This window comes from Sus scrofa, chromosome 8 (genome assembly GCF_054392235.1).
Source record: "Sus scrofa isolate SSC_HxYL_T2T_F1_AM1 chromosome 8, Sscrofa_HxYL_maternal_Yorkshire_Landrace_v2.0, whole genome shotgun sequence".
Taxonomy (NCBI): Eukaryota; Metazoa; Chordata; class Mammalia; order Artiodactyla; family Suidae; genus Sus; species Sus scrofa.
Genome location: NC_139390.1, coordinates 89255994 through 89269999, shown reverse-complemented (window position 1 = coordinate 89269999; position 14006 = coordinate 89255994). Strand labels below are relative to the sequence as shown.

The 14006-nt window shown below is 45.0% G+C and overlaps 1 protein-coding gene across 11 annotated transcripts in view; it reads left to right on the top strand.

The window, feature by feature from the left end:
- Positions 1–14006, top strand: part of LOC100523624 (methylmalonic aciduria type A protein, mitochondrial) — a 101905-nt gene that overhangs the window by 54742 nt on the left and 33157 nt on the right. For 4 of the 11 annotated variants that reach the window (XR_014812858.1, XR_014812860.1, XR_014812861.1 and 1 more), the window contains 4 exons: positions 2058–2116; positions 4444–4501; positions 5129–5202; positions 7688–7854. Coding sequence is in view for 5 of the 11 variants with exons in the window: in XM_021101544.2 (XP_020957203.2) it covers positions 2058–2116; positions 4444–4501; positions 5129–5198; positions 7688–7853 (353 nt within the window). In the remaining 6 variants the exon portion in view is untranslated. Of the gene's footprint in view, positions 1–2057; positions 2117–4443; positions 4502–5128; positions 5203–7687; positions 8853–14006 lie in introns of those variants that run through there. The other 7 variants (XR_002346750.2, XR_014812857.1, XM_021101544.2 and 4 more) reach the window with 4 other exon arrangements.

Here is a 14006-nt window from a genome sequence, read left to right as displayed (position 1 = left end):
ATGGACCAAAAAAAAAAAAAAAAAGTTCTGGAACTAATAAATGAGCAAGGTTGCAAGATACAAGGTTAATATACAAAAGTTGATTGCTTTCCTATTGCCAGGAATGAATTTAAAATTAGATTCAGTGCAGTCTCAATCAAAATCCCAACAAGTTATTTTGTGGATATCAAAAAAAATGATTCTAAAGTCTATAAAGGGAGGAATAGATGGGCAGAGCACAGAGGATTTTTAGTGCAGTGGAAATATTCTGTATGATACTGTACTGATGGGTACATGCCATTATACATTTGTCTAGACCTATAAAATATACAACATCAAGAGTGAAAGAGTGAACTGTAATGGAAACTGTGGTGATTATGATGTTACAGTGTAGGTTCACCAGTCCTAACAATGGTTACCACTCTGGTTGGGGAATGTTGATAATGGGGAGGCTATGCATGTGTGGGGGAGGGTGTATACGGGAACCCAGTGTAGCTTTCAATTTTGCTGTGAACCTAAAGCTGCTCTAAAAAAAATCTTTCGAAAAAGAAGAGCATTTGAAAGGTTAACTTTTCTTTTTTACGAGGGACTGGGGACATAAAGAATTATTTTGTAGCTGGGAGTTCTCATTGTGGCTCAGAGGGTTAAGAACCCAACATAGTGTCTAGAGGTTGTGGATTCAATCCCTGGCCTTGCTCAGTGGGTAAAGGATCTGGCATTGCTGCAAGCTGCAGTGTAGGTGGCAGATGCATCTCAGATCTGGTGTTGCTAAAGCTGTGGCAAACGCTGGCAGCTGCAGCTCCAACTCAACCCCTAGCCTGGGAACTTCCATGTGCCACAGGTGCAGCCCTTAAAAGAAAAAAAAAATTATTTTGTAGCTGGATTAAAATTTAAAATTAGGGAGTACCTGTCATGGCGCAGTGGGAATGAATCTGACTAGGAACCGTGAGGTTTCAGGTTCTATCCCTGGCTTCACTCAGTGGCTTAAGCATCCAGCATTGCCCTGTGGTGTAGGTCGTAGACGCAGCTTGGATCTGATGTTGCTGTGGCTGTGGTGTAGGCCTGCAGCTGTAGCTCTGATTAGAGCTAGCCTGGGATCCCTAGCCTGGGAACCTCCATACGCAGCCCTAAAAATACAAAAGACAAAAATAAATAAATAATAAATAAAATAAAATTTAAAATTAATGAAGACTGAAACAGCCCTTATTTTAGACTCACTTCAGGAAAACCTCATAAAGAAAGCAAAAGGACATGTAAAACTGAATTATTCTGATAACATTTTAAAATTATAGATTCAGATAATTTCAGTATCTCCTTGGTTGTTATGAGTATGGCTTTCTTTTAAAAATACTATTGAAGTGTATACCATAAAAAACATTAAAAAAGGAGTTCCCGTCGTGGTGCAGTGGTTAACGAATCCGACTAGGAACCATGGGGTTGTGGGTTCGGTCCCTGCCCTTGCTCAGTGGGTTGCCGATCCGGCGTTGCCGTGAGCTGTGCTGTAGGTTGCAGATGTGGCTCAGATCCCACGTTGCTGTGGCTCTGGCGTAGGCTGGCAGCTACAGCTCCAATTTGACCCCTAGCCTGGGAACCTCCATATGCCACGGGAGCGGCCCAAGAAATAGCAAAAAAAAAAAAAAATTAAAAAAAATTTTTTTTACCCACCCACCCCAGAAGCCCCAGAATGTTTACTGTGAATTAGCTCTTAGCCACAGCTTTGTCTTGCCTCTTACTTCTCTCTCCCTCTCTCCCTTCCTCCCTCCCTCCCTCTCTCTCTCCCTCCCTCCATCTCTGTCTCTTTCCCCTCTCTCTCTTTTGTGGGCACACCCACAGCATATGGAAGTTCCTTGGCCAGGGATTGAACCTGAGCCTCTGCAGCAACCCAAGCCACTGTAGTCAGGATTCTTAAATCACTGTACCACAGCAGGAACTCCATTGTCTCTTACTTTTCTGTTGGTCAGATTCTAAAGGGAAATAAGTGATGTGCACAATTTGTTGGTAGAACCTAATTGAGAATGTAAGAAATCTTACTCCAATACTGGGTTTGATCCTGTTTTTCCTTCTTCATTTGCATGCAGGACTATTTCCTCCTATAAGCAGTCCCTTTAAAAATTCATTTGATATCAAGCATGGAGTGGTAAGTACAACATTTCTCATTGGTCATTTACATATAGAGTTTAAATGATTATTGCATGTTATTCATTAAAAAAACTAGAGGAGATTGAACTTATTGTTTAATAATGTTCTTCATCAAACACTTATTTCTGAGTAGTCATTATGTGTGTAGCTTTCTTCTAGGTGATGGAGATACTGAGATAACCAACGTTGTAATTGTGAACTGATGATACTGTGTGTTTTTAATAGTCACAAACTTTCCCCTTTCTGTATGTGACAATAACTACACATAATGCATTGACAGGAAAAGAGGAAAACCGATTTTCTCTGAAAACTTGCAAATAATACAGAGAAACAGAGACAAAAGTAAAAATCACCTGAAATCCTTTCCCTCCCCCCAGGGAAAATTACCATTAACATTTTAATGAACTTTCCTAAAAATGTATCTCTGTGTACATGCATACATAAAGAGGCACACATAGAGTACACTGATGGGCTCTATTGTCCTCTGTAATCTACTTTAATCACTTAATATTTTCTTGGACATCTTTCAGTGTTAACATAATTATCATTTTAATGGATCCACAATATTCCATTAACTGAATATATCACGATTTTAAAATACCCCATATTGCTGGACATTTAGGTTTTTTAAACTTATAACTATATGGTGTGGACCACAGGTGCAGCTGGGATCCCTCCTGGCTGTGGTTGTGGTGTAGTCTGGCAGCTACAGCTCCAATTCGACCCCCAGCCTGGGTACCTCTGTATGCCACAGGTGTGGCCCTAAAAAGGCAAGAGACACACAGAAAAATAATAACATGATGTTGGGATGAGTAAATTTGAATGTAAATTTTTATAACTGTATGATCATCACTTCAGGATACCTTCCCATAAGTGGAATTCTTGTGTCAGAAGGTATGCTTATTTTAAATTTTGATGTATGGCCAAATTGCCTTCCAGAAAATCCGCCTCACGAACCAGCAGTCCCCAAGAGTACTATGTTTTCTCTAACACTGGCTTTAAAAGTTTTTTAATATTTTCCAAGTTAATAGATGAAGGTATTTGTTTCCTTTTAAATTTTCATTTCTCTAACAGTGAGGTAGAGCATCACCTGTTTATTAGTTATTCATAGCCATTTCATGAATTATAATCAGTTCTCACTAGTCAAGGTAGTTATGTATTCTAAAGTCTCCACCAACACTGAATCTGTGAACACTGAACTATCATTTCTAAGAGAAATGTAGGGTCAGGTTCCTGTGTGCCTCTGGTCACACCATTTTTGCCAACTGACCCATATGTAAGTTTGCATTGTGTTTCTGTTTAATGACACCTTATTTAATATATATATACACACATATATACATATACATACATACATACATACATATATATATATATATATATATATATATCGTTGATTCATTAATGTTGAACTTATAGCCAACAGCACTGTAACTTGTGCCTAAACGAAGCTTACCTAACATATTTTCTCTATAAGGCACATCACAGCCTTCCTGCACTTAGGAACATCAGCGCTGCAGCTGGAGCCTATTTTAAACATTGAAATCATTACCAAACAAACATGAAAGTGCAGAACATGTGGTACTAAATAGGCTGCAAAAAGGACACTTGTATGATAGCTGAAACAAGTAGGCAGGGTGTGCTCGTGGGACCTCCACCCAAAACGTGCACATCAGAGGACTCAAATGGTTTGCCACTCTGGCCATGTCCTTGAATGAGCTCAAAAGTGCCACGGGTATTGACTTTGGGGTTACAAAGAAATGTGATAAAGTAGGCAAATTCTCAAATATGGAATCCGTGAACAGTAAGAATTGATTGTATTCACTTCCCTTGTGCATTTTTTTATCAGGGTATTTAGCTTTTTGGTTTTGGTCTCTATAGGCTATTTGCATATCAGGAGAGTATTCTTTTGCCTGTCCAGTTTTCTAAGTGTTTTCCCCATTGTCATTCCATTTTACTGTTGATATCTGTTACTACAGTGGCTTGCTTCCTTCCTCCTTCCCTCCCTTTCTCTTTCTTTCTTCCTTCCTCCCTTTCTCCCTTTCTCCCTCCCTCCCTTCCCTTTCTTCCTTCCTTCCTTCTCTTCTCTTTTGGCCAACCCTGTGGCATGCTGATGTTCCCAGGTCAGGAATCAAACCTGTGCCACAGCAGTGAGACCATGCTGGGTCCTTAACCTGCTGAGCCACCAGGGAACTCCTAGAGTAGCTTTTGACAGTAGTATCAAAATGCCTTTTGAATGGGAGGACAATGGTGGAAAAGGAGTTTTATTAAATTTCTCTTATTGTGAAAGTGGCTGGTATTTATTTTTATCTCTCTTTTTCACAGGCACACCAAATTCTTTCTGGAGATTTTTCTCCAGCACCTCCAAATTACGAAAGACCATGTAAGTCCTATCTGAAACTGCCACTTTATTTGCATGTTTTGCCTTTATTTTCATTATGATCTTCATCTGATATTTTCGTCCCTTCCAGAATCTGAGGCCACTTAGGACCTTTTGCATTTCTGCCTCCTTCCTCCCATTATGCACCTTGTTACTTCATTATACCCACCTCTCCTCATAGTAAGGACAGGAGGATGCAGAAATAAAAGGAGGGAGAATTCCCATAAAGACATTTGCCAGCAGCTCTCAAAAAGAGCGAACACATGTGAGGGTTGCGGTGGTGGCAGAAGTTGAGGTTGAGGGTAGTGTGTATGGAACCAGTGATTAAAAAATGGTTTAGGGGAGTTCCCGGCGTGGCTCGGTAGAAATGAATCTGACTAGTGTCATGAAGATATAGGGTCAATCCCTGGCCTCGCTCAGTGGGTTAAGGATCTCTTGTTGCTGTGGCTGTGGTGAAGGCTGGTGGCTACATCTCCGTTTCGACCAGTCTGGGAACCTCCACATGCGGCAGGTTCAACCCTAAAAAGTCAAAAAAGAGAAAATGGTTTAGGAATGGCAGTACTGTTCATTTATTCATGCTATACCCCACCACGAGCACTTTTACATAGGCCGTCTGTCTCTTCATGCTAGATGGGAGAATTAAAAAGCTAACATCCATGGACCTGAAGAAGTACAGTCGACGAAGGAGAGACTTCCTCAGGCATGTAAGAATCTTTTCACTAGTCACCCAACAGAAGATCCTTGGGAGTGTCAGTAGTTTTACACAATGTGGCCATGAGGGTGGGGGCATGTGTGTGTGTTTAGAGCTGGTGGGAAAGTAATCAGGAATTGACAATCACCTGTCAAATAAAGACCACTATAGAAACAGACTATCTTGATAAGCAGTCTTCGCAAAAGCCGTGTGAGCATTTCTTGTTAAGATCTCCCCAGTTATTTTGTTTGTTTTATTTTTATTTATTTATTTTTTGTCTTTCTTTTAGGGCCGCACCCACAGAATATGGAAATTCCCAGGCTAGGGGTCAAATCGGCACTGTAGCCACCAGCTGACACCACAGCCACAGCAACTCGGGATCCGAGCTGCATCTGTGACCTGTACCACAGCTCACGGCAACGCCAGATCCTTAGCCCACTGAGTGAGGCCAGGGATCAAACCCACATCTTCATGGATACTAGTCGGGTTTGTTAACCACTGAGCCATGACGTGAACTCCTCCCCAGTTATTTTGGAAACAAGCCTCTAAAGGGCTTATGGGGACTGGAATTTCTCTTATACTGTCCAAATTCTCATCAGTAACATCAGGGGTTTGCTGGATTCCACCTCCTGTGAAAAAGGTGATAAGTTCACAGATTGTCCTTCCCTTCTGGGGACCCACCCGGGTGCCCAGTGTCCTGGACTCACCTTCTTCACGCTCATTCTGCCACCCAGCATCTGCTGACATGGCCCTCCAGAGCAGGGGCTTTGTCTTGCTTCATCAGACTTTCTCAACACCCAGTAATCTTTAACAGGATGTTAAAACAGGATTCTTTTTATATCTTGAGAGTTCTGGCAGAGACTCTTAGAGAAAGAAAGAATAAAAATTGGTTTCTACAAGCACCCTACTGACTCTACCTCATTTAATATAAAAGTTACAGTGATTTTTGCTGTCATAGTACTTTCCTTTATTAAGATTTCTCTTTAAATTGACTTTAAGAATTTGGCCTCACCATAAGTAATTATATTTACAATATCATGGGTTTGGTATGCTAGTTATGTGCATTAGAAAAAAAAAATCTGACCATTAAAATAAAAATGTTATTCAATTACCACCTGACATTATCAGAAGAACCACCAGTATATCTACATATGACTTTGTAAAATGCTAGTCTATGGGCACCAACTAGTTAATCTGATAAATTTAGCTAATGGGACAGGGTTGGACAGCCTACCTCCCAGAAAATAGATTAGTTCCCAGGTAACTAATCTATTCAATGGTGGCCTTCTAGAAATGGTGCGTTTTTCTTCACTTTTCTGCTTTAGGACCTGGTAATTTTCCTAGCATGGGAAGCCTGTGGCAGGCTGTGCAGGGAGTTATCTGGGGGCATTTGAAGCTGGGCAGTCTGTTGAACGTTTTTCTGAAGCCAAGGGCCCTCCCTTCACTGCAGACTTGGTGCATGCTTCTAGGAAGGGTAGTTGATTTCCTGAAAGTATATTTACTGCTCCCTGGCCTCCTGGGAGTTGCCTGGGAGAATCATTAACTATTGTTAAATAAATAAATCCCTCTTGCTGTACAGAGTTGTACTGGTGCCAAGCAATTCCATTGCCAATGTCCGCAGCTGTTCCGGGGAACAGTTGCCTGTCTCTTTGAGGTGCTTCCCCGACTCCCTCCCCAATGTGAATTTTCTATACTCACAGTAGCCTCTTTTAAGTCAACAATTCCCGACAAATTAATGACATTACATCCTGCTCATGTTTTTATGGTGCAACAACAGGCTCAAAGTACAATACCCCCCCCCAACACAGGCACACCCCACACAATTAATATGGGGTACTTGCTTGGGAAACTCTGGGCCTAGAATTCTGACTGGAAAATAAATCATAACTTTCAATTCATAGGACAAGGCAAAATCTTAATGTTTTTAAGAGGCACTATATTTGGGGGGGAGGGGAACAAGCATTGAGAAGTAAAATGTACAGATTCCTGCATCAGCAGTAAGTACGGATTGAATGAAAATTTCATCCATCATTGACAATATTCTCACTTTAAAAAGGATTTGCTTGGTGTCCAGCTGTCTTCTAAATATTTATATTTCTGGATCCTATCTTCCAGAAGTTCATAACTGTAACATTAACTGGAAAGCAGAGAAATCCACATCCAAGACTGTCTGGACTAAAGGGATGGTAGGGAAGACGGGGAAAGAATCTCACTGTTAAAGGCTGATTAAAGGCCAGTAGAGAAGCACTGAATCCTTTGGTTATTATTGATTCCTAGAGTGCTTGCCCTTTTTTTTTCCCCCTCTTCTGCTTATTGATCTGGCCTTCCTGACAGCGACAGAATATATGAAATAGGAAGTTAAGGGAGATGGAGGAAAAGGCAGGAACAATCCCAGTTCTTGTTTGTTATCGATGTCCTGGCAATTTAATTCCCAATTCTGTGCAAAAAGTAACCTTAGTGGATGGGCGATCGCTGACAACCAGGCCATTTTTCTCCAGTTTCAGGAACCGTGTGATTCTACAAGCAAGGCTAGCTCATCTGAAGACTCACAAGCGGATCAATACTCCGTTTATAGTCTGGGAGGGCCGTTCTCGACATTTGGCTGAGTCGGAAAACGAAGCCACAGAGCTGGAGGCCCAGAGCCTGTTTAATTACCGCCTTTGAGGTAGGAGAGGGCCTGGGAATGCCCAGACCTGAGTAGGTTGCCTTTCTTGAGCACTTTCTTGGACTTCAAACGACTTCATCTCTCTCTCTCTCTCTTTTTTTTTTTTTTTCTTTTAAACTGGATGAGAGGACAAAGTTGTTAGAATTATTATTAAATTTTCCTTTAAAAATAACTACTTGGAACCACACCTCTCTGTAAGAACGACAGAAATGGTGTCTGTGGCTCCGACAGCTGTCGGCTCTGGCGTCCAACGAGCCCTTCCATCTGGGAGTCCCGGGCAGGGAAGGGCGCAGGGGCGTGAGAAAGGCTCTTTTGTATTCAGAGCAGTCGCCGGCAGAGCCGCAGCCTAGCACTGCCAGGTTTTCCTCGGCGCAAGGCGCCGCCGGGAAGCAAATTGGCTCGGGCCGAGGGGCTGGTGGGGGTGACCTGCGTCGCGGCGGGGGCGGGCCCCTGGGGGCGGGGCGAGTCGCGGCCTTTCTCGCCCGGCCTCTCTCAGGAGGGCCCCCGCGCCATAAGCCCCGCCCACGGCCCCGCCCCTCCCCGCCGATGTCTTCCTCTCCCTGCTCCTCCCCTCTCCTCGCCTTCTCCCTCTCCCCAGGTCTTCTCTCCCCACGATCCTCCTCCCCCTGCAGTCGTGGTCCGTCGCCTGCTCCTCTTCCGGGTCTACGACCCTCCTCCCACTGCATTCTCCCCCACCCCCGCCAAGACTGCCTCTCCCCCCAACCCCCAACAATTCCCACCAAGGGCCACCCGCCACCCGTGCCGAGGGCGCTGGAGGGAGGGCGCAGAGACCCTCTCGGGCGCGGGAAGGCCCCGCCGTGGTCCGGGACGCAAGGGGCCCCCAGCAGCTGCTGTCCCACCCAGGGAGGCAGGACCACGAGTGGTTGCGGAAGTAGCTGTCTTCCTCCGCATCCCTCGCCCTGCTCTCTGCCCCCAGTGCCATTTACTCCCATTTGGCAAACTGTCCTTCTCGATATGATTTGTATTAAATAGAAAAAGTAATTAAAAGTCGCACCACCACTCGTACCTCCCCCGCCCTCCCAAACCTCCTAGAGGTTATTTCTCTTCTTTAGCCCAGGTTAGACTAAATACATTCCCTGGAAGCCATCTGGTCTGATTCCCAGGATCCCCACGTATGGTTTCCATTAAACTCGCCAAACCATGCATTGAAAGTGCTGCCTTGGAACCACTCAGGAACCTCCAGGATTTTTGCCCTGGCCAGCCTCATGGATCTCGGGCAGAGGGAGGTAAAGGCCTCTGCTGAATATGTCAGTACCGAATGATCCTGGCCTCATGCTGTAATTATATGCTTTACTACTCCGAGAACATACAGTCCTCTGTGTTATTCATTCTTTCAGTATTTGCGTGTGTTTTTTTTTTTTCCTGTATGCAAAGCAGAGCTTGTTAGAATACTCTTAATTCTAAAACTCCATGTGAGCAGCTGTACAGAGGACTTTACAAAATAACCTGGCCACAGAATTATTTTGATCAGCAACATTTATGTGGATGGGTCTACATCTTCTCCCTTGCTGTCTCCCATTCCTACCCCCGACCCAAGACAAAAAACAAATATTCGCTGTGGAAAAAGAATCCCTTACATGTGGGTTGGGGTTTTCGGTCTAAGAAAAAAAGGGAACAGATAGGTTCATATATCATAATGTTAAAACTGGAAAGTTCCTTAGAATTCATCAACAGTAAGTCTGTCGTTTATTGAAGAGATTCAGAAAGTGTAGTTTAGGGAAGGTCACGTGGCTAATGAGTAAAGGACTAACTCAGAACGGCACCTAATTTGAGGAGAAGACTTGGCTAGATATCAAGTGCTTTATCACGCAGAGAAAAAAGACCCATCAAATTCAGTTCAATTGTAGCAATCCCCCCCGCCCCCCGTCCCCCGATTTTGTACTTTACAGACTGCTTTCTGTCCTGCTCTGTCTCTGTCTTGCCTATTTGAGGAGTTACAGCCCTTTGTTCCTTTCCCTAACCTAGGCTTCACGCCTTTCTTTTTTTCTTTCCTTCCTATCCCCCACCCCACTCGAGCCCCAACCATGAGATTTTATTTGGATTTTTAAAATGAAACCAGGTGCTGCTTAAAACAAAAGCAAAGTAATAACAAGGAAAGACTATCCAACGCCTAAGGAATGTGCTGAGTTTTATGACTCAGGCTGTCCTGGCAAAGCGTTCGGACTTACACGGAGAGGTAGGTGGCACAGAGCAAGGACCATACATGGCAGCCCCAGCCTCCCCAGATAGGCACAGTCTAGGCAGCCTGTGACTCACTGCATGGAACCAAGACTTCCCAAGGCTAGAGCCAAAGGATCATCAGCTTTTCTCAACGAGGCCAGTCCAGGCTGACATAGCAGGGGCCATCCTGAGGTTTGGAGGGAAAGGGAGCCTGGGCAGAAGGCCATCCCTGGGAAAGAGACTGGCTTGATGGCCTTGAGCTAGGATTTTGGTACATTGAAGAGATGAGTAAACTGCATAGTAACATGAAAATGAGCACGTACTGTTTTGGAGACAAAGGCTTGGGGCCTCCAGGTGACAGGATTGCCACAGTGCCTCAGAGGAGGGGGATGTGTGGCATTGTTGCTGGGAGCCCCAGGTGGGGGGGTGGGGGGCTGCTGCTGGGGCCGTGTGTGATGAGGAGCGAGGGAAAAGCAGTCAGATTCTGGAGGGCCTTCTGGAGTGCCCTGGCTGATGCAGTCGGGAGAAGCAGATAAGAGCCGGAGTGGTGAACTTGACATAAACACCAAGAGACACCCAGGCACACATCCTCACATTCCAAGGATTCTTTTCCAATGAGCATAGTAATGGAGTGAGATGTACATTTTTCTGTTACTAAGAGGTAGGCTGAGAAAGCTGAGCACACTGAGGGCTAAGGAGAAGGTCTCTGCCAGCAGAGCGGGAGGGTGAGGGTCTGAACTTGGATGACAAGGATCTGCTTGTGCTCCCTTCGTGACACAGGCCTGGGCTGAACGAGCCCCATGGAGCTGCTTCTGCTTCCCACCATGCCATTGAAGGCTGGCCTTAATGAGAATGAACCTTGGCTGGCAGAAATGAGATCTCTGTGCCACAGCCTCACGGAAGGGAGCCTCATTTTGTCCTTTTCTTCTTTCTTTTTCCCCCTTTTCCTTTCCGTGGAATACCTGTCAAAAAAATACACCACCTCTTCGATAATGCAGGAAAAGCTTGGCTTAAGTTTTTCATTAAAGGACACTTACCTAGAAAAATAGTCTTATAAGGACCATGACTGCATAAATATTTATAGTGTGAATGGGTGTCACTCTGGTCCCTGCAGGAGAATGGGCTCATTCAGTTTTATTTATGATGTGACACTCCAGTGACGGACATCCGTCATCTAGGTCGGCCCTACACACTGTTCTCTGGAAGCATGTTTATGGAGTGATTATGCCTGCAGATATTTGCTATATTTAGTCTTTCTCCTCCCCAACCCCCTCTCAGCTCTTTCAACTCCCCAAACCAGCCAGAAGCCAAGCTTATGGTCTAGCGAAGATTTGAGGCTAATAACAAGGCGCAGGGAATGGGACCAGTGCAGTAGAAGCACCTGATGAGCGGGGTGGGTGACCGTTGCTATGGTTCCCCGACACTGGGGTGGTTCGCTGGGCTTGCATCTCACAGGTGAGGGCTCTTGACGGGACATGACGACCCCAGCCCCAAGTGACAAATGCAGGTGGATCCTTACCAGACTTTCCTTCCCAAGGAACTTTCTTTGGACAGGACCTCGAAAGCCCTCAGAGACCCTGCGGGCCTCTAGGGGAGGGGTTGGTAGAAGCTCTGTGACCTCAGCTGCTGGGTCAAGGTCTCTGGTGTAACCCGAGTCAGGCACACCTGGCCCCCAGCTGGGGGGTGGGGGATCCTGGAGCTGCCTTCCTGTCAGCTGTGGAGAAGGGAGGCTACCTCTGGCTTCTCACTTTGCAGCTGCACATGCCCTGACCTGGGCATTCCAGGCTGGACCTAGGCCTGCTTCAAACTCAGGGCTTGCCTCTGATCCGCTTGGCCACCTATTGTTTATTCTGGGAAGGGCCAGGTCTTGGCACAGGGGCCTGAAGTGTTGCCAGCATTTTATTTTTAGAGACAGGAAGATGTTCACTTTTTGGCAGCTGCCCTTTTTTCTGGCACACACCTCGATGGCGTAAAAAGTTCAAGACTCCAAGCCCTAAATCTATGGTGTCATCAGAGGCACTGGTACCGTGGACCTCTCAGCAGAAGCCCTTGTGGAACTTAAGGCCTTCATTAGCAGGCCTCTTGCACAGAGTGGGTCCCTCTGGCTACATCCTGGCGGTGACAAGCCTCTTGTCCACTGTCCTCATAGTCTAGATGTCTAATGAGTCCCTGTTAAGTGCATCAGCTGGTCTGAAATTGGAGAGCTCTTACTTCTATTCCTTCCCTACCAATCCTACCAATTCATAATCTAGTCCAACCTGGTTGGCATAGTCAGAGGAACAATCAGTCTGCTAAATTTGTCATTCATTGCCCCTCCTCAGACCCACTATCACCATCATCATGGTGACAAGGCAACAGATTTCATAGCAAGAATACCCTCAGGGAGGGCATTTCTAGGTTTTATTGGAACTGTCATTTGCTCCAACATGGTCCTTCTTTTTTTTTTTTTTTTTTGTCTTTTTAGGGCCACACCCTTGGCATATGGACGTTCCCAGGCTAGGGGTCGAATCGGAGCTACAGCTGCCATCCTACATCATAGCCACAGCAATGCTGGATCCTTAACCCACTGAGTGGGGCCAGGGATCGAACCCATATCTTCATGAATATTAGTCAGGTTCGTTATCACTGAGCCAGAACGGGAATTCTTGTGAAGTCTTTAGTTTTTGGATGTGAGGTGGTGAGGAGAAAAACAGAAAGGTTAAACTGATCAATCTAATAAAGTTCTGGATTTCCCACTATGGCACAGTGGGTTAAGAATCCAACTGCAGCGGCTTGGGTCACTGTGGTATAGGTCCAATCCCTGGCTGGGTGCTGTGGGTTACCGTATCGTGTTGCCACAGCTGTGGTGTAGGTTGCAGCTGCAGCTCAGACTCAATCCCTGCCCAGGAACTTCCATATGCTGTGGGGGTGGCTGTAAAACTTAATGAATAAAGTTCTGAGGAGGAGAGAAAAGGTGTGGCCTGAGCTCTGGGTGTGTGTGGCAGGGAGCTTTAAGGGGTTCTAGAGAGAGGGAGAAGAGTACGTACGGTCTGGAGGAATTCCTTGCCTGTGAAGTGAGGAAACATCTTAAGATCTTTAAGATCTTTGGATGTACATCAAGAACATACTCCTTTCTTTTGTGTTTAATGAAGAGGCTAAGGCTTGAGTTGCTGTTAATTACATTTTCTTCTGTGGGACTCTTTTTTCTGTGATTTGGCTCTAAAACTGAACCACAAGACTGCCTTGGGTTAATATGAGTTATAGAAACAATCATTATTTTTTAAATTATCAAGCCAATATCTTTATTTCATTCTGTCTCTCTCTTCTCTCTGACCTTTCCCCACTCTGCACAGGCCACAGTTTTCTTCTTTTATATAATGAGGAAGTGAAATTAGATGCTCCAAAGTCCTGCCATTTCTCTGAAACCCTCATTCTCTCTCTCTTACTCATCCTTCATCTACCTAGCTGAAGATTCTTTTTAATGACTAATGGCTTCTAAGAAGCACAGGCAAACTGTTCACTCATTTCTGTAATCTAATGTGTCACCAAGTGAGCTGTCTTGAATAGATCATAAATTTGGACAGAGATGGCAGCACAGTGACCAAGTTTAGAGCAGGTCAGGACCCTTGGCTTAAGGTCTGGTGTAGGAAGCTCTGCCAACCCCACCCCCCATGCCTCAGAAGCTTACTATTCTAGACTGAGGAATTCATTCCACAGATTCTCCACCCATTCCACAGATTCAGCCCCACCCATTGGAGTTGACATGTGGCATAGAGGAGAGAGATTTGGGAAAGGCTCAACCCCAAAGGGCATCTTTGAGCAAACAAAAGCTGTAGATGCAAACAAAATTAAATTCTTCTTCTGCAGAACAGAAGCAAACTCATGGACACAGAGAACAGACTTGTGTTTGCCAGGGGGGAAGGGGAGGGAGTGGGATGGACTGGGAGTCTTGGGTTAGTAGATGCAAACTATTGCATTTGGAGTGGATAAGC